A 21,773-nucleotide genomic window follows, 5' to 3' on the forward strand; every position below is an offset into this window, starting at 1 on the left:
GAGTGGTACGAGGAGCACGCCCGGAAGCAGGAGGAACAACAGCGACAGCGGGACGGCGGCAGCGGCACCCCCGCCACCCCGCAGCCCCCAGGCGGCCGCCAGCGCTCCCAGACCATCACCTAACCGCAGCGCACGCAAGCCATCTCTTCTATGCAATAACACAATAGTATTATTTTACTATGATGTATCGAAATATGTGTATATATACATATGCACATATTCATATATATGCACCTATTTATATAGAGAAAAAGGAAGACAGACCAGGTCGGGTTTGGTTTGTAGCCACCTTACCCCGTTGTCCTTAACCCCAGGAGTCAGTTTGCTTGGAAGGGGCGGTAGGCCCCTAGGAGCCCTTCCCAGCACAGAAAGCTCCGGAAGGCCCTTTGACAAGAGGACCGCTGGAACAGTCTGTCCATCTCTGCAGGGCCCGTCTTCAAAGTGGGCCGGCCCTCCTAGGCCACGGCCACACCCATGCCGCCTTCCTGACGCCGCTTCAGGACTCGCCTCCGCTGACAGCTCCCCCACTAACTTCCCCTGTGGTCACGTCATGGGTCTGTGTCTTGCTTTAAGGACAAAACCACTTACGAAGGAAAGAACCCACACCATCGGGGTTCGTGTTTCTATATATGATCATGTAACAGAACGTTCCTTTGGGAGACCCGTGCCTCGGCCCTAATGGAAAGAGGAATTGAGGGGCGTGATTACCGCGTGTGGTCAGACCCCAGCCAGGGCTGGGCAGCGACAGATCGCACGGACGCAGTTCGTGCCCCGGCTCTGTGCGCCTCTGTCTACACCCCTTTTGGATTGGATTTGGTTCTTGTTGCTGACAATCCTAACGTGGCCTCGTTTGGAGTCCAGGCCCAGCAGGAGGAGGAAGGCAGGCAAGGGGCCGGCCCATAGCTGTGCCCCAGCCCGACTCCTGAAACAGGCTTTCCCGTTTTCTGCTTGCGGCTGTCCGGCCCCCGCAACGAGGCACGCTGCTTAACTCAGGGCTCCGCTGAAGGCAACGCGGGCGCATCGCAGGTGGACATTGGAGTCCGCCGCTGGGAACAGCGGAGAGCACAGCCGCCTGTGGCGGCCCTGCCGTGGGACCCTTTGGGCCCCTGGCTCCTTGGCCAAGGCCTCTCTGGGAGGAGGGGCTGGTGCAGCTCCCTGAGTGCCTCCGGCACCCGGGGTGGGGGGTGGTGGTCCCTGAGATCAGTGTGGCTGGTGAGGACCGACAGCCGAATCCAGGGCAGGCCATTGGGGGTGGCCACCCCGGTGAGTGTGTTCATGGTGGCACCACAGGCAGGGTCAGAAGAGGGAGCTCAGTTCAGCTCCCCCGGGCTGCCCGTCTCTCATGGTGTCAGGGGGCAGGGGAGCGGGGAGGCGGGGGCAGCCCCAGCCCAGCCCTAGCTCTCCAGCTGCTGGCACTGCCTCCTGTGACGCAGGATGTCAGGGGACAGAGGTTCCGCACGCCAAGTCCTCTTCCTGGCAGGACGGGGCCTGGCCTGGGGGTACAGCACGCACCTGGCCCCACCCTCCTGGCCGTGTCCAAGGCCAGCCCAATCCCCACAGCCAGCACTACAAGGCCCTGCCCCTCCCCAGGGGGGACATGCGGCCATTTTCATTGTTACAGCACAGCCCTCTGGGGAAACAAGGGATCGCCCAGATTCCCACAGGGATCAGGAGGCTGCCGTCCGTCTCTGGAGGGCCGCAGCCATGACGGCGGCTTGGCGCCAAGCCCCAGCCAGAACCCCTGCCCCTGCCCGGAGAAGGAGCTTTGCCTGCACACTGGGCACCTTGTGCCCTGCGGTGGGCCTTTTGGAAGTGGGAGTCCACCGACCTGAGCCCCTGAGGCCTCGCTCCAGCCCCCGCCCCCCCAGGGGCTGCAGACCTGGGAGGGCACCAGGGTTGTCAAGGCCCCCCCAGGGTGAGGGCTGGTGCCAGGAAGCGGGGCTTCGGGGTCAGTCCCCCTAACCCTGTCCTGGAAAAGGCCCTGGCTTTAGCTCAGACGGGATGAATGCGAAGGGCCCATCGTGCTGACAGGCCAGACTCCAGCCCCTGGTTGGCTCCTTCGTCACTGAGGCCAAGAACAGCTGTCCCCACAGGGCCACCTCTGGCCTCGTCAAGTTGATCCCCAAACTTGCACATAGGTTCATGGAGCAGGGACTGGGTGTCACCCAGGGCATCATCTGGCTCAGATGCCCTCATTCCCATGTCAGCTGAGTGAAGCCAAGCTGAGATGCCAACGTGCCCAGGGTCAAGCAACCCATCAGGGGCCCTGACGGCCCTGTGCCCCTGCCCCACTTTGTGTGGGACGCCATCCAGCCCCTCCTCCCTGCTTCCCTCCCCGCACCCAGCCTTATTCCACACCATGCGACAATCATTTTGTACGGATAGCGGGAACAACCCTGAAGTTTTGTACATTGGTGATTTGTTTCCTAGAAAACCCACTGTGTCCTGAACTTCTGGCATATTAATAAAGCGCCTCTGCTTTGTAAGTGCGGCTGCTGCCTCGTGACATCTGCCAGGTGCCATTCTGTGGCTTCTGGTATCATGGGGGATGTGGGGACGTCCCATCTGTGGCCTTTCTGACCCCAGCTCAGCCCCACCTCCAGACGTGCCACAAAGCTGAACTATCAGACCCAAGGGCTTTTAGCCCTGGAACCAACCCTTTGTCACCTGGCCCAGGTAAGGGAGAACTGGTAAGAGACAGCAGTGTGTGATTTTCCGTATACTTGAAATATTTAATAATGCTTCATTGGAAAAAAAGAATTGAATCCCGTTACTGCCAACATAAGGCAATGGGGCAAACCTTCAGGTGCTTATCGAAGCAGGTCACTGGTGGCAGAAGGTGCTGGGGGTGGGGTGGGGACTCCTTGTCCTCCCAAGAATTTGCAGGCATTGGGACCCCAGCCCAGCACCCCCCTCCCCGAGGTAGGCCCCAGGCACAAGTTCCCTCCTGTTCTGCAGAAGAGGAAAATGAGGTGAGGTGTGCAGAGCTTGCTGAGAGCCAGCACGCAGAGCCAGGGGCAGAGCCTAGGGCTGTGCTGTCCAGTGGGGCAGCTGTGAACAGGGCCAGCACCCAGGGCCGGTATTTTGGAGCCACTAGATTCCATCGAATAGATTACCATGAAAAGCTCACCTGTTTCTTTTGGCTTTATTAACATGGCAACCAGAACATTCAAAATTAGGCATGTGTCTCACAGTCCGTATCTGTTGGACAGCGCAGCTCTAGAACTTGGCCCGTGGCACATGAGGCCTCTGCCCCCCGAGCTCCCTAAACCTGGGTTTGGCAGCTATTTGAGCCCTGAGAAGATGCAGGAAAGCAGCAGGGGACATACACGGGGAGGGGCCTGGGCCTCTGTAGTTGCCCCCAGCCCCGGACACTTTTCGCAAGTCGTCTAACACCAGTCCAGCCACCCCCTCACCCTGACCCTCAACCTTCAAGAGGCTCTGGAAGAGAATTCAGTCTACCGTCTGGAACTGTCCACCCACAACGAAGCCCAGTCTCCAAAGTCCCAGGCACAAGGTCCACCTTTCATCCCTGCCCGCAGCAGCGCCTGGGAGCCTTTAGCAGAGAGAGCTATGCTCTCTCCCGCCGTGCACGCGCCTCGAGCTCTGCAGAAGGCGCCTCCAGCCTCTAGTCCTCCATCTTCATCTTGATCCATCTTCTACCTCATCGCCTGCAGTGATACCTCCTGACCACCAGGTGGTCCCAGAAACAGCTTCACTCATACACTTTTCAAGTGAATCACCCCAAATTCCGTGAGCAGGGCCACCACCAGGAAGCTCACGTAGAAGAGGAGCAGGCAGAAGCCGTAGACCCTGTTCAGCTGAAAGGACTGCAGTGGGACCGAGACCAGGGAACAGACGAGGCTGAGGCCCAGGGCGCCAGCCAAGATCCACACCAACAGGCCATCTGGCTCCAGCTGAGGGGCAAGGGGACAAAGGAGAGAGGTGAGTCACTGCGGCCAACAGCCAACTGATGCTCGAGAGCCCCTGGCTAGGGCCCAGTGAAGGCCTGCCCCGTGGATGACATGCCCTGCCTTGACCTTCAATGTTTTAAGCCACCTGCGTGCTGGTAGTTTGTTAGGGCAGCTCTAGAAAACTAACACAATGTTATATATATATATACACACGTATATAACATGAAGTTGTTGAAAAATTCTCAAGTGATACAGAGAAGTAAAATGAACTGAGACTGTCCCACCCACCTCTCCGCCTTCTAGACGGAGGATATATCTAACACTTACAGCCTTTCATCTTCCCAACCCCCAGTCCATAGGTGAGGAACCTGTGTTAAGTGACAGGGCCCAAATGGAAGTCCCAGCTTGTAAGCAATACCCTGTCCTAGCTCCCCATACAGTGACACATTGTGTGGATACACATGTGTGCAGACCTGTGCCTCAAATCTGAGAACTGGGCTCATACAGTGAGTGGTTAAGAGCAACCTGTGTTTTGCAGCCAACAGTTCTCCGTAGCCATCAACCTTCTATGATGCCGGTGTCTTCATTAACAGCAGGAGTATGTTCTGAACTCAACACCAAGGTGGTGGAGTGCTGGAATGCATACGTGCATGCGCACACACACACGCTGTCCACGAGGAACACCAGAAAAGAAAAAATAGGCCCCTCAGGGGGCCCACCCTAAAGCCCCATGATCTGGAACCGCCTGAGAACTGATAACAAAAGGAACCATGGAACCATTAAACCCATGAAGATGATACATAAATTTTGCAGAGGGTGTTCACCTCTGAGAAAAGCATACTTGTCAAGCTTGGGTAAGTCTCTATTTGCTTCTGGGTGCAGCTACTGTGGAAGGCTGGCCCTCCTGCCAGCTAATTACAAGTCAGCCACAAGGGTCTGTCCAAGGCCCGAAGCAGGGTGTCCAACCTGTGGCCCCGGGTGGCCGAATGCGGCCCAATGCAAAACTGTAAATTTACTTAAAATGTTACTTCGTTTTATTGCTAAGTTTCATACTAAGTTTTATTACTTAAATGTTTTCTATATTAGTGATCACAAACTTGGGACCTGCTCAATGATTTTAAAAAGTTATGGAAAGGGCCGCTGCATAATTAGGGTTATGATGTGAGAACTTCTTTGCTTATCTCTAGTGGTAGATACCACAAAAATTACGCACGGACCTTTTTTTTTGCTCATCAGTTTTCGTTAGTGTTTGTGTATTTAATGGGTGGCCCAAGACAACTCCTCTTCTTCCATTGTGGCCCAGACACACCAGAAGGTTGCACAGCCCTGACCTAGAGGCTGGGGGGCGGGGGGCTTTGTTCCCACCCACAAGGCCATCTGTCAGCCTCGGGACATTCCAAGGCTGACACGCTTTCCCATGCCGAGCCCAGAAACCCCCACTAGACCCCCTCCCTCCCCATCTTAATCTCCCCCTCCTTCGGCCTCTGAATTCAAGGAGCGGAGATGCTGGGGCAGGGGGCGCACACTCGCGGCCCTGCGCGGGGTGCAGTTGCCCTGTGCAACGTTCTAAAATAGAAAAAGTTCACCTAGCCACCTTGATCGCTTCTTTAGAAAGTCTGGACTCACCTGTATCGCCTGTGCATTTAGATGACCTGCCAGTCCCGGGTATTATCTGAACTTTTCCACCTCAGAAGGCTGTCTTACCTTCCTCAGTCTCCTGTTTTCAAATGCAAATTTCCAGCCCCCACCCCCTGGAATCCTGGGTCCGGAAGTCTCTTGGGCCCCAGGAAATTCTCAGATACCCTTGAAGCGTGAGGACCTCTTTCCCTCCATGTGTTTCAGAACCTTCTCTGAACCTGCTGGGCCCTCCCCGTTCCTGGGCTGCCTTCTGCCTTCGACAGAGGGCGACTTCAGCTGCCCTGCCGGCCCGCCCTGCCGGGGCCGTGGCAGGATACGGCGTTCAGCCCGGCCCTGACCTCAACGTGCTTATCCAGAAAACTGGTGGGGTCAGGGGCAGTCATCAACCCCATTTCACAGGTGAGGAAACTGAGGCTCAGAGATGTCCTAACTCATTCCAAGTCCTACAGCGAGAGACTTAACAGATGCGATCTACACCGGAATCCAGGGGCTTCTTGCCCCTTCCCCAAAGCTACGTCTCATTGCTCTACGAATCTGTAAGGAATACATTCTTCAGTCCTACGTGCAACATATGTTATAGGTAACCCACAAATCAGACTTCTCACAAATTTAGACAAGTCTCCCAGGAAGTGTCCAGTGCTCAGGTGTGAATGGTCCTCCGGTCCAGAAGACGGGGGACCGGAAGGAACAGGAGAGAGCATCGTAAGGAGGCCCCTGGCAGAAGGGCTGGCCACTCACCTTGACCTCCGGGTGGCCCCTGGAAATGTGGAGCAGGCAGCCCAGCCCCACTCCCACCAGGATATCTGCAGTTGGCTCAGGAAACGTGCAGGCACCACCAACCACCACATGGCCCTGACCACACAGCCCACAGCTTTCTTTATGACCTATCCCCCCACCACGCCCCCAAAGCCCTACCTGAGGGACACTAGCCAGTTTCAGCACCTCTGAGAAGCTGAGTGTCCAGTACGCATTTGCATTCAATCTGAGAATCGAATGAGGTGACTGAAATGCTCAGTACCTGGTAAGCACTCAGGTGGTGGAGAAACTGAGGCTGGGTGAGATAAAGTGACTGCCCTGGGCCCATCGGGGGATTGGGGATAGAGCACAGGTCAAGGCCACCTCTAGGGGTTGTTGAGGGCCTGCTCCAGGTAGGGCACCCCCTTGCCACCCCAACCTGGGCGGTCAGCCCAGAGCCAGGAGCAGTTCTCAGCGGGAAGAAAAGGGCTGCGGGGAGCTCCAACGGCAGGTCCCGCAGGTCCGCCTGCAGGGTCCCCGCCCACTCTGGCCGCGCTGTGCCGGCCGCCTGCCCCGCAGCCCCCCACCCCTGCCCCCCACGGGCCCCTCTGTCCCTTTGTCATGGAGCTTAGGGAGAGCGGCCCTTTAGTGCCGTTAAATAGCATCACCTTATTTCACAACCAAAAATCTCAACCACTTGCTGAGTATGTGCCATGTGCTAGGCCTGTCGTGGGCGCTTTACTTCCTCATCAGCCTTCAGCGCAACCTGTTTTTCATCTACAGATGTGCGCAAAGCCCTGAGGTCTGCGGGACCTGCGTGGGCACCGGAACCCAAGGCCGTCTCGTCTGGAAGGTCTTCCTTTTTCGCAGCTCCCGCTCCCTGACCCTGCGTGCAGGCCCAGCAGGCCCCCGGCTCACTTTTATACATAAAATTTTATTGGAACAGAGACACACCTATTTGTTTAGGTACTGCCTGCGGCCGTTTTCCCACGACAGTGGCAGAGGTAAGTGGTTGCCAAAGAGGCCCTACGGCCTACGATTATTTCATTTCTGGCCCTTTGAGAAGAAGCTTACTCACTCCTGACATCTGTAGACCGCGGTCTATAAGCAAGAGGGCGAGGGTGTTCCACAGGCTCAGGGCAGCCCAGCGTGGGGGCATCTGCTTCTCACAGGAGCCCTGAAGGAAACCTGCCCGCCGCTCAGCGCTGACCAGGTGCCAAGCACTTCTGCCACCTCATTCAACCCGTCCAATAACCCTTCTGAGGTCGGTCCTCTCAACAGTCCCATTTTACAGATGAGGAAGCGGAGGCTCCAGCGGCCACATCACCGGGCCCAGCATTACAGTGAGAGCCAATCCCGGGGGGAGCGGCCATGGCTCTCAGAGCCCGCGGCCCTGGTGCTAAGACTCAGGCAGCCCCGAGAAGGATACTGAAAATGATGCCACCAAAGCAGGCCGAGAACGCCATCCGTGGGTAGCCCTGGCGGGCCAGCGTGAAATCGGAGAAGGCATCTGCGTGGAAACGAGAGGGGCCGTGAGGGGAAGGGGCTTCTCCCGGCCCCCGGGACTGTTCCCTCCTTCCTTCTTACCCACCGTCATTCGGGGGTCACCCAACGTGGGGAGACACCCCCTGGGTGTGGCGCTAGCTGGCTGGCTGCTGTGAGCGGCCACAGCGTCCCGCGAGACGCAATTCCCTCCTTAATTCCTTTAATTCCCGGCTCAGGGGCAGCCCCGATGCCCAGTGATGGTCACTCCAAGAGGACAGTGGGCGCTCAGCACACGCTGAGGGCAAGTGCCCTGGCCGCCCCTACCCAAAGGCCATTCTGGCTCGGGGAGCGAAGGGCAGGGATGTGGCTGTGCTCACGTGCGCACCCACAGCCCCGAGTCACCTCCGATGCTGTTCCCCCAGGCCAGCAGCGTGAGGCCCAGGACTGTGTTGCTCAGCCGGAAGACCACACCCAGGGACCGCAAGATGTTCACCACCTCTGTGGCGGCTGCGTTGATCCACAGGGCGCTGGTCAGGAAGCCCAGGAAAGCAAAGACCTGGGGAGGGAACAGGCTGCGGATGGGACCGGACCGGCCCCCAGCAGAGACACAGCAACAACAGTACCTACCTCATGGGGTGGTCGTGAGCACAGAACGAGCCAATAGATGCAAAGAAATTAGAGTCGAGCACCTAGTGAGTACTCAGTAAAACGTTAGCTCAACGTTACTTTGTGAAGAAGAGATTCGCGTAGCTTCCAGCGGATTTCCAGTCTATGGACCAAACGCCACCGATCACCACAAAACAAAACTCCCTGTTAGCAGGCACGCCCATCCCCCCAGCCTTCACCCCAGCCCCTGCACTCTACTTCCTGTCTCTGGATCTGCCTGGTCTAGGGCATGGCATACAAATGGCCTCATTTATTTGTACAATATGCGGTCCTCTGTGACCACGTGTTCACTTAGCACAGTGTTTTCAAGGTACCTCGCTGTTGCAGCGTGTCAGGACTTCAGAGACTGGCTAGAAACACTGACTGAAAACCATTTCTCTAAACCAGTGTGGCTCAGTGAGTTGGGTGTGATCCCACAAAGCGAAAGGGCGTTGGTTCAATTCTGGTCAGGGCACAGGGTGCGGGAGACCTCTGATCAATGTTTCTCTTGCACGTTGATGTTTTGCCCCTCCCTTGCCCTCTTTCTAAAAATAAATAACATATTTTTAAATGATCAATTTGCTGAAAATTCAACCCCCTTTGGAGTGGTACATCCATTCTGAGTTTCTAAAAATAAAACCCCCAATTTCTTATTAAAAAAACTATAATGTAAAAATGGAAATGTAAAAAAAAAAAATTTAAGTATGTTTTTTAAGAAAATGTCTCTGGACAAACTGCTAAAAAATTCCCTTGAGTGCTACAGAGTGAAGAGAATGGGAAAAGGCCCCCACCAAGATCAAACAGTTCCATCACCGGCCTGAGATCGTTAGGAACCCAGGTGCACCCCGGCTGCTGTAGCGGAAAAGAGTCTGGAAGGTCTTCAAGGTCAGCACGCCATTACCATGGGACTCCGCAGTGCTGCCCCTAAACATACGCCCGAGGGAAATGAAAGGGTATGTTCACACAACAATGTTTAAACAACTGTTCAAGGCAGCACTATTCATAACATCCCTAAATGTCTATTAGCAGATGAAAAGATACATGGAATGCACTACAGCCATATGGCGGAATATTACTCAGCCATGAAAAAGCACTACTTGCTAATACATGCTACAGTGTGGACACACTTTGAAAACATTTTCCTAGTAAGTGAAAGCAGCCAGCCGCCAAAGGCCACATATGGTAGGATTTCATTTATATAAAATGCCCAGGACAGGCAAATCTATGGAGCCAGAAAGCAGACTGGCCGTGGCTAGGGGACAGAGGAAGAGGACGATGGGGTGTGGCTGCCGGATATGCGATTTTTTGGGGGGTGATGACTGTACAACTCTGTGAATATACAGTTGACCCTTGAACAACGCAGGGGTTAGGGGCGCTGACCTTGGGCAGTGGAAAATCCACGTGTAACTACAGCGTACCCACGGCGATCCAACTACGGATCAAGAATGTAGTTTTTCCTTTAACAACACGGATTTGAACTACATGGGTCCATTTATTTTGGACCCACCGAACTGTACATTTCAAATGGATGTCTTGTATGGTATGTGAATTACATCTAAATAAAATAAAGCTGTTACAAAAAAAGAAGAAGAAGAGGACCTTGAAGAGGTACAATAACCCTCAAAAGTGGCATTAAAGACCTGTCATTGCAGAAAGTGATTACTGGCCTAACTAGTCCAGAGACTCAGACAGGACATCGATCTGGAAGACCTCAGTGTCCCCGTCCCAGCATGGAGACCCCAGAATTCTTACCCAGTGGAACCTGGGGGGCTTGCTGTTGGATGTGGCAAAAAAGGTCACGGCAGCCAAGGCTGTGCCCACGATCACAACGATGCCCCAGACAGGAAAGAGGCCACCTATCTCATAGACGCCATCTGTGGAAGGAAAAGAAAGGGAACTGGTGCTCCCCACAGCTACAGCTGGACACCTCCGCCTGGAGGCCCCCCCAGAATGACTGAGGAGGTCCGAGGGTGAGACCCATGGATAAAACCCACATACACTCAGTTGTTCGGATATAAGAGTTACCTCCCATGTGCCCAGCCCTGGACCAGGCACTTCACGGGGAGAGAGGAATTAAAGACAGCTCCTGCCCCCAAGCTAGGAGCACACAGGAGATAAAAGACAAGTGTGTGAAAAACAGACCCTCTCCAGCTCTCTCTTATACAGAACTAGCATGGGGAGAGCTAGGACTGCTCACCGCTCTGACCCTGCCCCACACCCACGGCAGACATCATTAATCGACCATGATGCTCCTGTCCAACGGAGCTTAAGGCAGCACCCTCCGGCCAGGCACGGCCAATGGATGGGCGTCGCTGCACGGGCTGAACCGCGCAGTCACACTGCACCCGTGGATTCTGGAGCCCGGCCGGCACCTGCTCTCTTGATAAGCCCACTCCGCAGACCAATCCATTACAGAGTTATGAAGGTTCCAGAGGCGTCCTGTTAAAACACCAGCAGGAGGAAAGCCTGCAGGGAGGCAGGACACTCTAGAAGTCTCCACACACCACTCTTTTCGCCACTCTGGAGTCGGTACTGGTCTTACGGGCAACGGATGGTGGTGGGACGACCCGGATACGGGCCACAAGGCTTTCCTTCCGTCGTTTTAGCAGGGCTCACTGGCGTGCAAACATCCGTGGGCGCGAGCTTTATGTGGGGGGCTAAATACACGAAATCCTGTCCACGGCACGTTAGGGGGAGGGGATACTCACAGGCCCCCGACTGCAGGGTCAGGACCAAGACCAGGGGGCTGATCACCAGGTGCAGGCAGTTGAGGGGCCGTTTCCAGTTCCTGTCCTCCTTGTCAGGGTCCACGAGGGGGACGGTGAGGAGCAGCAGGAACTCCACGGGCAGCTGTCAGGTTTGAGAAGGCAGGACGGTGTCACCAGGGAGACCCAGGTCTGGGCTGGCCGCACCCGGCTGAGCTCAGCCTCTCAAGGACATGGCTGTTGCTGCGGGAACTGGGCCAAGAGGCCGGGCTCCCACGGCTGCCCTAAGGTGTCGCCGCACACAGGCGCCCTCAGACCACACCGGCGCCCTCCCTTCTGGCGCCGCAGGACAGAGGTCTCAAACCACAGCGACAGCAGGGCTGGCTCCTCCTGGCGGCTGGAGGAGGGGGGTCTGTTTCCCCGGCTTTCCCAGCTCTGAGGGGCTGCCTGCGCCTGCTGGCTCCCCGTCACCCTAACCTGTGCTTCTGCAGTCACATCTCCTCGGGGTCTGCCCTCTGCCTCCCTCTTTCCTTACAAAGACCCTTGTGCTAACGCTGGGCCCATCTGGGTAACCCAGGATATCCTTCCGTCCCGAGGGCCTTCCTCACGTCTGCAAAGTCTCTTTTGCCACATAAGGTAACGTGTCCACAGGTCTCTGGGTTCAGGACAGGGGCGTCCTCGGGGAGGGCGTTACTCAGCTGGCCACAGCACCTCATCCGCGAATGCTGACACCAACCCCATGCACGGGGACTACTTGCCCACCTTACGGACGAAGAGACTGAGGCTCAGAGCGATGAGGAACCTCTCTAAAGCCACACGGAGGGTGTGTGTCGCTGGGACACAGGGCCAGCGCCAACAGGCTCCGCACCTTGTTTTTAGCCAATTACTAAAGTAGTAATAACGTTGATGGAGTGTTTAGGCACCAGACTCAGCTCTTTACATGTACAAGTTTATTAAATTGTCACATCCACTGTGGTAGTGTGGATGCCATTTGCAATTCCTCAATCCCTTCCTGTAACAGAATTAAACACCCACATATTTTGTCAAGGGACTAGAAAGTTGCAGGATATACTTCCCTGCCCTGTTTTTGTTGATCTTGGTCCTGTCACTTGCTTTGACCCTAGGGCTGTTGGTGAATGTGATGTGAACAGGGGCTTAAAATGTGCGTGTGAAGTTTGCCTTGGTCTCTTCTGTCAGGAAAACGGCACAGTCCCAAGAACCCCCTGGCCCCAGACCTGAACATTGACCACAGCCTGAAAATAGTCACCCCAGATGATCCAAACTATTGTCATTGTAAGTCCATGAGATTCTGCGGTCATTTGTTACGCAGTCTTGTTGCAGCAGTAATTTACTGATACGACCATGCAGAGGGAAGGCACTATCATTATCCCCATTTTACAGTGGAGGAAGCTGAGGCTCAGGGAGGCGAAGGGACTTGCCCAAGGTCATGATGCAGCCACAGCCACCGCAGGGTGCAAACATAGTCCATTATTTGCCCCGGGACTGAGGAAGCCGAAAATGGACACACGACGGAGGCCTCCAAGTTCTCTCCAGCAGGAGAGAAGGGCCGTGAGGTGAGGCTGCTGACGTTTTGGCCTGGTGGGTGGAAGGCAGCCGTAGCTGGGTCTTGTGTGCACCGGCCTGGGCCGTCCTGCTCACATGCAGACCTCAGGGGACATTCAGCCCGGGGAAGCGACAGGTGGTCAGGAACACTCAGCCTTGTTCCCGCTGGAACTCACCTTGACCCAGCCCCTCAGCCCAGCCCCAGCTCCCTGCCCTCACCCAGTCGGGCGGGGCCCCTCCTCCCCCGTCTCTGTCCCTGGGCAGATGCTCTCCTTCCGAGAGCCCCAGGTGAGCTCCATGACTCAGTTTCCCCATCAAGTCCCAGGTGATGTAATTCCAAGAGGGTCTCAGCGGACCTCCCTCCCCCTTGTTGAGTTAGAGAAGGTTGAGTGGCCGCTGCCACGGAGCCAGGAGCCCAGTGCCAGGGTCCCCGTCCTACCTTGAACACCTTGAGGACCCTCCAGTGCGCCGGCTTGTTCCTCCACTTCCTGTAGTCCAGGGGGTTGAGGGCCCGGACCAGGATCTGAGCCGTGGTCTCCTGGTACAGCAGCAGCAGCTGGTACTCTTCCCCTGGGTGTGCAAGGTGGGGAGGGGCAGGTGTCCGGCCTGGCTCAGCCTCAGGAAAGCCTCTCCCCCCCTACAGTCCTCCCGACCCTTGGGAGGAGGAAAAACCCACCGCTGGGCAGGGGGCAGCTGAAGCCGGCCCTCGGCTCAGCCGAGGTGCAGGCAGGGGGGAGGCTGGTGGGCAGCCAAACCTCTGCACCCCCGACCCAGGCCGGCTACCCCTCACCCTTGGCGGGGCACAGGGCCCTGGACTCACCATAGTCGTAGCTGTTGGTAGGAGAAGACACCCGCTCCTCCTCGGAATCTGACAGCATCTCTGTAGGAGAGAGGGACGTGCCACACAAGCCAGCCAGGGCGCCCAGACCCCCCCCCCGCCCCCTCCCCCGCCTGCAGAGTGGGGCCCTTCTGGGCAGCCGGCAGGGTGCAAGGGGCCAGCCCCTCCCTATTTTGGATTTCTTAGTGATCACCAGGCATGCTCAGGAATTCCTACAGAGTGAGAAAGTCTAACTCACACGCAACGATGTAGCTAGTAAACTTGGGCAAAGCAAGTGGCAGGGGGCCTCAGCAGCACAAGCGAAGCACCGAGCGGGGACCTTGGTAACCCGAGCAGAAAAAGTACGAGGGGGAGACAGGCAACGGCAAAGACCTCCAGAGACGTAAGGCAGCAGCGAAGGGCGCAAAGGGTGACGGCTCCCTGGCCCTCTGGGGTCCCACACAGACCCTCACCTGGGGTGGCAGGCATGGAGTAGACCAGGGACCTCCTCCGCTGCCACTGGTAGATCCAGGTGCAAAGAACCACAGTGACCACGTAGAATACATACAAACACAGGTACCCTGCAGACAAGGGTGCTGGCTGTCACCAAGCGGCGGCCTGGCTGCAGGGCCCAGAGGGCAGGGGCTACCAGTTCCGTCGCTGGTGCCCGAGCGGTGGCCCCTTGTGCTCACCCAGCCGGCGTCGGTGGTCAGCGGCCATTTCCTGCGGCCCCCTCGCCCTGCCCTGATGCACCCTCCCGTCCCCTCCCAGGCCACAATCGTCCAGCAGTCACGGACGCAATGCCCGGCACAGACGGTGGCCCCCAGGAACCCCATCCAGGCGCTAAGGGTCAGTGTCCTGGGAGGCCTGGCAGCCAAGGAGCAGGCGGCAAGAGTCCGGAATGTTTCTTTCCCGCTCCCTCCTGCCATGATGCCCCATCTCTAGCAGGGCCTGTGACCCTCTGTGACTGTCGCTCATGCTGGACGGCACCAGCTCTGGGCCTCCAGCCCGCAGTAGGCTCCAGCCGCCACATTCCCTGTCCCTTCAGATGTGGGGAGGCGGCTCCGCTGTGGCGGTTCCTGGGTGTCTGAGCATCTCAGAGTGCCTTGCTGACTTCCTCAGCCCTCTGCCAACTGTCCCTCCATCCGTGTCCCCTGAACCGCCTGAAAGGAATGTGTATGCGGCTGGCGCCCTGATGCGGCAGCAGTGAGCATCCGGCTCCACTGCTTGGTGACATTTGACATTGTCACCATCCTGAACACCCCCTCCCCGCCCCCCGCCCCGCCACCCCGGGCTCAGCCCCGCCCCCTCCGGTCATCTGAACTGAAAATTCCCTTTTCGATTCTAGCTGGCCTGAGGAGGGTTTCTGTTGCTTGGAACCAACAGAGCCCTGTGCCCCGCTGGCCACCGCCTCCTGTCCCCTTGCCCCCCACCCTCCGCCAGCTCTGGATGACCCAGTCCTGGCCCTGTGGCTGCTCACCCAGAGCCCAGGGCAGCGTGACCCTGCCGAGGTACAGTGCGAAGAAGATCAGGAACACAGCCACCATGTAGAAAACTATGTCTCTGAGGAAGGGTCTGGAGGCAGCCGTGAAGGGACGCAGGATGGCGATGCCGCCCGCCACCACGGTCGTCACCAGCACGCCCGCGCCTGCAGGAGAGGGGGCCAAGCTCAGCCCACCCTGCGCTTCCTCCGCTGTCCCCCCACCCACAGCCGGGGCTGCTCATACCAAACAGTGCCCCCAAGGCCAGGCCGGCTGTGTGCGGGTCCGAGAAAGCCACCACGGCGCTGAAGATGTCGGGCGCGCCGTTCCCAAATGCCAGGAAGGTGACGCCATGGGAGAGCATGTCAAGGGGGCATTCAGGGCAGAGGCCCCAGCCTGCCCAGCCCTTTCCGGGGCCCTGTGCTGCCACCAGGCACCCCAGCCACGCCCTTCCCTCCCCCGCTCCCCCCAGGGCGCAGGCTCCAGACAAAAGGATACTGCCACATTGTGGGACAGCTTGAGCGTGGTGGAAATGGCTGACAGGTTAGGGCAGAAGCTACAGAGAAAAAGCAAATGGTAAGGCTCCCACAGTGAGTGACCTTTGTTCCCACCATTCCCCCAAATCTAGGGTTGCCCAAACGTCAACCTCCCAAGACGTTGTGTGCCCATCTATAAGCTGGACGTGAGCCCACGGCCAAACTCACAACTTCTCCGCAGTGACGCCCAGAATCAGAAACAGGTAAAGCAGCCAGAAACCCTGGGTGAGGGGCCGAGGGGGAAGGGAACGTTAAGTCCAGGCTGGACCACCAGCCCACCCACCAGCTCCCGGAGGCAGGGCCTCACATAGAGGGTGACAGCCAGAGGGAGGAGGTTGGGGGAGAAGCGGCAGAAGATGCCTTCCAGGTAGTCCAGGTAGCCCCCCTCGCTGTGGCAGTCGGGGTTGGTCCGGATGAAGTCACAGCGGTCGGAAACATTGAGGCTGCACACATCACGACACTGCAGAGAGGAAAGGCGGGAGTTGGGGGGGACAGCAAGGGCTGACACTCTGAGGGTGGCTACCCCAGGCCCATCTAAGCAGCTGAGGAAAGCCTCCTTCGGCCTGGCCCCTAAGCCTCTCCTACCCTCCAAGGACCAGCTGCACGTTCTAATTGTTTAAATATAAACTTGTGTTTGAAATTAACACAGGCACCCTGGCCAATGGGCTCAGTTGGTTGGAGCATCGTCCCATGCACCAAAAGGCCGCCAGGGCGCCTTTCCGCCAGTCAGGACACGTACTTAGGTTGTGGGTTCGATCCCGGGTCTGGGCATGTACGGGAGGCAACCAATCGATATTTCTCTCTCACATCTCTCTCTCTCTCTCCTCCTTTCTTCTCTAAAATCAATAATCATATCCTCAGGTGAGGATTAAAAGTAATTTTTTGAAAAGAAATGAACACAAACAATTCATGAATATGTTTGTTTCAAACAAAAACAAAAACTCTATCAAGATTTCTCAGTTCCTCCCTCTTATCCCTGCCCTCCAGAATCTCACCTGTCTCCAGAGGTCCTGCCATGGTCGGTTGGAAGCGTACCCTTACAGACATTTCTCAGTGTGATAACATTTGCATGTGTATACTATTTTACTGTTTGGTTTGCTTTACAGAAACGGATCCCTCCTAAATCTCTTATTTCTGCAATTTGCTTTCTATTAAGATATTGATCCACAATGATGAAAAGGGTGATAAAAGTCAAAAACATTCCGAGTGATTTCTACCTGGCAGGCACAGTGCAAGGAGCTTAAATGTACCTCAGTTAATCCTGCACAACAACCCTGTGAGGAAGGCGCTATTAACAAGCGCATCATACACGTAAGGAGACTGAGGCAGTGTCCTGGCTCCACGCAGCGGTAGAATCAGGGCTGGAACCCAGGCTGCCGGAGACTCTAGAACCCGTACTCTTCCTACCACACCCCCTTGCCTCTCTGTAGTCTTACGTTTTTAATTTTTTTACTTATTGATTTTTAGAGAGAGGAGCAGAGAGAAGGAAAAACACATTGATTTGTTGTTCTACTTATTTATGCACTAACTGGATGCTCCTTGTATGTGCCCTAACCAGGGATCAAACCCACAACCTTGATGTATTGGGATGATGCTCTGACCAACTGAGCTCCCCGGCCAGGGCACCGTAGTCATTTCCACAGCAGCAAAGTATATTTGATACTATGAAAGATACATAGTGGCAATTACATTTCCCCACCAGTGGGCATTTGGGTGTGTTTAATTTTCCAATAATACCAACAATGAATCTCCTTGCACATGACTCTCTGAACACATGTGAAAATATTTCGTCAGAGAGAATTCTAGAAGTGAAAGTACTGAGTCAAAGCAGATCCTAATCTGGGTTCCTCCAGAAGCAGCCCAGAGACAAAAATTTACAAGCATGCCTCACACTAGGGCACTTTGCATAAGTGCCTTTTTCACAGATGGAAGGTCTGGGGGTCAACCCTGTGTAGGGCAAGCCTATTAGTGCCATTTTCCCACCCGCATTTGCTCACCTTGTGTCCCTGCGTCACGTTTTAGTAACTCTTGCAATATTTCAAACTTTTTCACCACCGTTATCCAATACAATATAAATTTACCTTTTATGTGCACTGAGACGCCAAAAGATTCACATGACTCACTTTATTGCCTTGCCTGCTTTATTGCAGTGGTCAGGGACTGAACCCGCAATACCTCTGAGGTATGTCTGTATAGGTAAACGGTGTATTTGGGAGGTGTATGGGATACAAACCCCGGAACAGGGAGGTGGGACCAGGGAGGGAACACAGCCAGCGAGGGCTGCAGGGAGGCTGTTCCCGCCCTGGGCTAGTCGTCCTGCAGGAGAGGGAGCTGGGAATTAATTTATCCACCCACCGCTGTGGGTCATGAGGGAGGAATGCTGGGGGCGAGGGGTGGGTTTCCCGGCATTTCTGCCTCCCTTGTTTAGGGGTGCTTCTGGAAAAAGATACTGGCAACTAGAAGTCAACAGAAGCCTGTCAAAATGGTAGGGTCCAAGGACACAGGCTGGGCTCTGGCAGTGCTGGCTGTAGAGGGGTATCTTGAGTGCCTTCCCCAGCCCTGGGCCCACACCCCCTCCCACTGGCAATGGGAAACGAGCGCGTCTACACCAGCTGCCACCCGCCGGTTCAGGCCAGCGGAGTAGAGACCTCCAGGGTCAGTGGCAAGTCTGATTACTTGTGAAGTGAAGCGCTCTTTGCCTGTGTTCATGGCCGTCGGTATTCCTTCTTCGAACAACCAGGGTTTTGTTTGTTTGTTTGTTTTCAGCTGGAATGGTTCCTTTTTCTTACTGGCTTGGAGTAGCCCTCTAATGGATGTTAGCCCTTTGCATGGCATGCCATGCATTTGCTTAGGCAACGCCTTTGGTCTTGGGGGCTGATAAAAGGGGTTCTGCGGAAAGGAACCCCACAGGGTGATCTGATCATGAATGACACGCCTCAGAGGGCGGGCATGAGAGCACCCTGCAGCCCCATATAGTTGGCGTGGGTGCTAAACACTGTCAGCCCATGGGGACAAGCGGGGAGGAGTGTTATTTCATTCTCCCGCCAAAGAAGACACAAGGCAGAACTCCAGCCCCCCGCAGCTGCAGGGGACTCCAGGGCTCGTCTTGAGCAGTCCCCCGCCTTCAGCCGTTCCCTCCAGACCCACCTTGACCGCTCCTCCCCTTACAGACCTCGGGACGGAAGGAGGCAAGTTCTCAACAGCCCACACCCTCCCTGCCTTGGGAGGAAACCTGTCTGCTTCCACCCAAGGGATCCCCTTGCTTCCCCCTCTGTGCAGCCGAGCGCACACCTCCACCGTCCCCCCGGGGCTGAGGCCGGGAATCTGAAGTCATCCTTGACTCCCCTTCTCCACCACCACGCCCCTCTGTCTAATCCACCCGTAAATCTCACTCGCTGTGCCTCCGGCATTCATCCCAAATCTCACCCCTCCTTTCCGGTCTCCCACACCCCCACCAGCGCTCATCTGATCGCTGCGGGGGGGGGGCTCCGCACTGCTGCCCCTGCTGCTCCTCTCAATCCAGTCTCCCCAGAAAAGCCAGAGAGCTCCCCTGAAGAAATACATCTGATTTTGGCAGCTCTCTGCTTAAAACTCTCCGTTGGCTCCCCACTATCGTAAAATAAACCTCACCTCCTAGCCTCAGCATATGAGGCCTTTTATAATCTGGCCACCACTACCTCTCCACCCTTACCTCTTAACTCTCCTCCCCTCACTCACTCTGTCCCAGCCATTCTGGCCTCCTCACAGGTACAGGGACACACTACGCTTGTTCTTGCATCAAGGACTTTGCACTAGCTGTGTTCTTCTGCCTGGAATGTTCTACCCCCAGAGGTCCGTACAAGTGGCTTCTTTTCTTCATTCTCGGCTCAAAGGTCACCTCCTCATAGAAGCCACTTGTGACCACCCAATCTGAAACAGTTGTTAATACACCCTCCCCCTTAGAGCTCCACCTCCCCAGTACCACTCGATCCTATTATACACAGCATCTTACCCCCTGAACTTTACGTGTTTACTTCTTTATCTGACCTCCCAGAAGACTGTTCGCTCTGTGGGGGCAGAGATCTTTGTCTCTCTTCTTCCCTGGTTTATCCCAGGGGTCAGCTTAGTGCCTGGCACATAGTAGGTACTCAATAAATATTTGTGGATTGGATGAATACACCCCCACCTGATGATTCCAGCCTCCTGCCTGGATACTCACGTCTACAACGCGGGTCTGGTTCACACCCGAGGCTGGAAATGGGGCGCTGGTGTGGGCCCCTGTAGCCAGGCCACTGGTCCTGGGCACTGTCTCCACCATCAGCAGCGCACAGAGTGAACACAGCACCCAGTGCAGATTCAGTCGTCTGCTGGCCATCAGCCCCTGGGGGCCTGCTCTTCACCCTCTGCTTCCCCTTCTTCAGTGTTCCAGGCCCAAACGGCTAGCAGCTCCAGCCACCTGCAGGTTGGGGTGAGAAGGAGAGGCAGTGTCACTGAAGACCCCAAGACCCGGGAGGAGGGGCCTGAAAACTTTTTCAGCTAAGACACTGCCCTCCCCCCACGCCGCTCGCCCCACCAGAGGAAACCAACGGGGAAACCCACATTCTGGATGGAAGTTGCCTGAGGAACCCAGGCCGCCCCCCCCACCCAGCTTGTTCAGTAAACAGATTAGATATGCCCTTCTTCCTGTGCCATGGAGATGTCTCCATGGAAACCTAGGACCCTCCCCCCTAGACTGAAGTCAGAATAGGAGGCTGGAAGGGATGGTCCTGAGATTCAGAACCCAGATTGCTGCCTCCAGGCCCAGCTGGGTGAGAGAAATACAGGAAGAAGGCGCTGAGGGGGACTCTGCAAGTCCTCAGAACAAGGAGAATGCACTTCTGGGAGGGGACTTGGCTTCCGGGCCACCAGTGTGAGGCTACTAAGCAATCTTGCTGTTCTGTGAGTCAAGCTCTTAACACTAATGACCTCATTCAATCTCTCCAAGGTGCCTAGAGGGGCAAGGCTACTCCTCCTCCTTTACAGACGAGCAAACTGGGGCAAAGAGCCAGGTTGGTTCCTCACTCTTGCCTCGCCTCCCTGGAGGAGCTCTGAGAACAACTCCGAACAGGTTGTTGTCCCCACCCCTTTTCTGAGGAGGGACCCATAATCTGCCCCAGGTCATACAGCAGGGAGGTTCACAAAAGCCAACCGCGCTGTCGACAGGGCGCTGTCGACAGGGAAACCGAGGCTCAGAGGGAAGTGAATTGCTCAAAGTCAAACAGCCGGTTAGCAGACTTCGGCTGGACTCTGCCGCCGCCAACGGCCCCCTGCAACACCAGGACAAAAACGACTTCATTTCTTTCCAAAGAAATTAAACTTTAAAAAAAAAAATTTGGCACATGCATTTCCTTCTTTTGGCTCTTCCACACGTTGTAAAGGAGCATGTTTTATTTTTGCCATAGGAAAACACAGCCCAGAAAACGTTTGATGTTGTTGTTGTTGTTGCAATCCTTTGCACAGGCGGCTGTTTCCCAACGTCCTGGCAGCGGCAGGAGGCCCCGAGGAGGAGAAAAGGAGAGAAGTGGGCAGAGGCCGTGCCAGCACCTTACCCTCACCTGTTGACTCTCACCTCTTTCGTTGGTCTCCGGAATTTCGCTTGTCACCGACTTGGAAGCGCTGACCTGCAACCAGAAACTCCCGGTTCCCCATACAGTGCCAGCCACTGAGCGAGCTGTGCGGCCTCGGGGAGATCCCGTCGCCTCTCTGAGCCCCCGATTCTTCCGTAAAATGGAGACAAATGCTGGCCCATGAGAGCATCCAGTAAGGGTTCAATAAGTGCTCGCGCCTCTAGCGCCCCCAGCCTGAGGATCAGCCCGAGTCTCCTCCCTGTTGGCCGCGTAGGTCTGGGAATGCTTCGCAAGGGGGCTTTTATCGCGCGCCTTCGGTGCGCCCAAGCGGTGCCGAGCGCTCAGACGCTCGCAAGTTCTGCAGACGCAGAAAATCGGGACCTCCGTGGCCGCCGCGGCTGCACTTTCTCGGTGCGCGATCCCCAGACCATCGATGGGCTCAGTTTCTTAGTCCCAACAGATGTGGAGAAGTTGAACTCCGGTGCCGGGTCTTCCCGCAGCGCCCCGGCGCGCAGGCAGGCTCTTTTTACCTCGTGCAGGGCCTCGGACCCGTAACCTCCGAACCTCGACCTCTCCGGGCCTCGCGGCCTTCCCCGTCACGGCCCGCTCGTCAGCGCCGCCTGACCTCCAGCCCCCGACACCGCCCGCCCGGGCGCCCCGCCCGCTGCA

At 56.2% G+C, this 21,773-nt stretch overlaps 2 protein-coding genes across 3 annotated transcripts in view; one reads left to right on the forward strand and one right to left on the reverse strand.

Moving 5' to 3' along the window:
- Positions 1-2,468, forward strand: part of TPCN1 (two pore segment channel 1) — a 49,376-nt gene extending 46,908 nt beyond the window's left edge. The window contains exon 28 of the mRNA XM_054594368.1: positions 1-2,468. Coding sequence (XP_054450343.1) covers positions 1-123 — 123 coding nt within the window. The 3' untranslated portion in view covers positions 124-2,468.
- Positions 2,469-2,723: 255 nt separating this feature from the next.
- Positions 2,724-21,773, reverse strand: SLC8B1 (solute carrier family 8 member B1). Of its 2 annotated transcripts, none has more exons than XM_054594338.1 (16): positions 21,107-21,773; positions 19,718-19,954; positions 15,827-15,979; positions 15,688-15,740; positions 15,481-15,539; positions 15,230-15,334; positions 14,983-15,150; positions 13,976-14,083; positions 13,506-13,565; positions 13,125-13,255; positions 11,126-11,267; positions 10,170-10,291; positions 8,175-8,328; positions 7,717-7,797; positions 6,291-6,355; positions 2,724-3,917 (listed from the first exon to the last, which is right to left on the reverse strand). In XM_054594338.1, exons 2-16 carry the CDS (start codon positions 19,871-19,873, stop codon positions 3,720-3,722), a joined length of 1,755 nt encoding a protein of 584 aa, XP_054450313.1. In that variant the 5' UTR covers positions 19,874-19,954; positions 21,107-21,773; the 3' UTR covers positions 2,724-3,719. The 2 variants fall into 2 exon arrangements, with proteins under 2 accessions (XP_054450313.1, XP_054450314.1); XM_054594339.1 differs by having other exon boundaries at positions 21,093-21,773.

This window comes from Pteronotus mesoamericanus, unplaced genomic scaffold, assembly GCF_021234165.1.
Source record: "Pteronotus mesoamericanus isolate MK-2021 breed Mesoamerican mustached bat unplaced genomic scaffold, CSHL_Meso_final scaffold_507, whole genome shotgun sequence".
Classification (NCBI taxonomy): Eukaryota; Metazoa; Chordata; class Mammalia; order Chiroptera; family Mormoopidae; genus Pteronotus; species Pteronotus mesoamericanus.

Excerpts from the sequence above, each read along its gene's own strand:
- SLC8B1 (XM_054594338.1), bottom strand. The coding sequence starts at position 19,873 with ATGGCCAGCAGACGACTGAATCTGCACTGGGTGCTGTGTTCACTCTGT. Across the intron at positions 13,566-13,975 it reads CTCCATGCCTGCCACCCCAG|AGATGCTGTCAGATTCCGAG; the intron begins GTGAGGGTCTGT and ends TCTCTCCTACAG. Across the intron at positions 6,356-7,716 it reads CTTTGGTGGCATCATTTTCA|ATATCCTGGTGGGAGTGGGG; the intron begins GTATCCTTCTCG and ends AGCCAACTGCAG.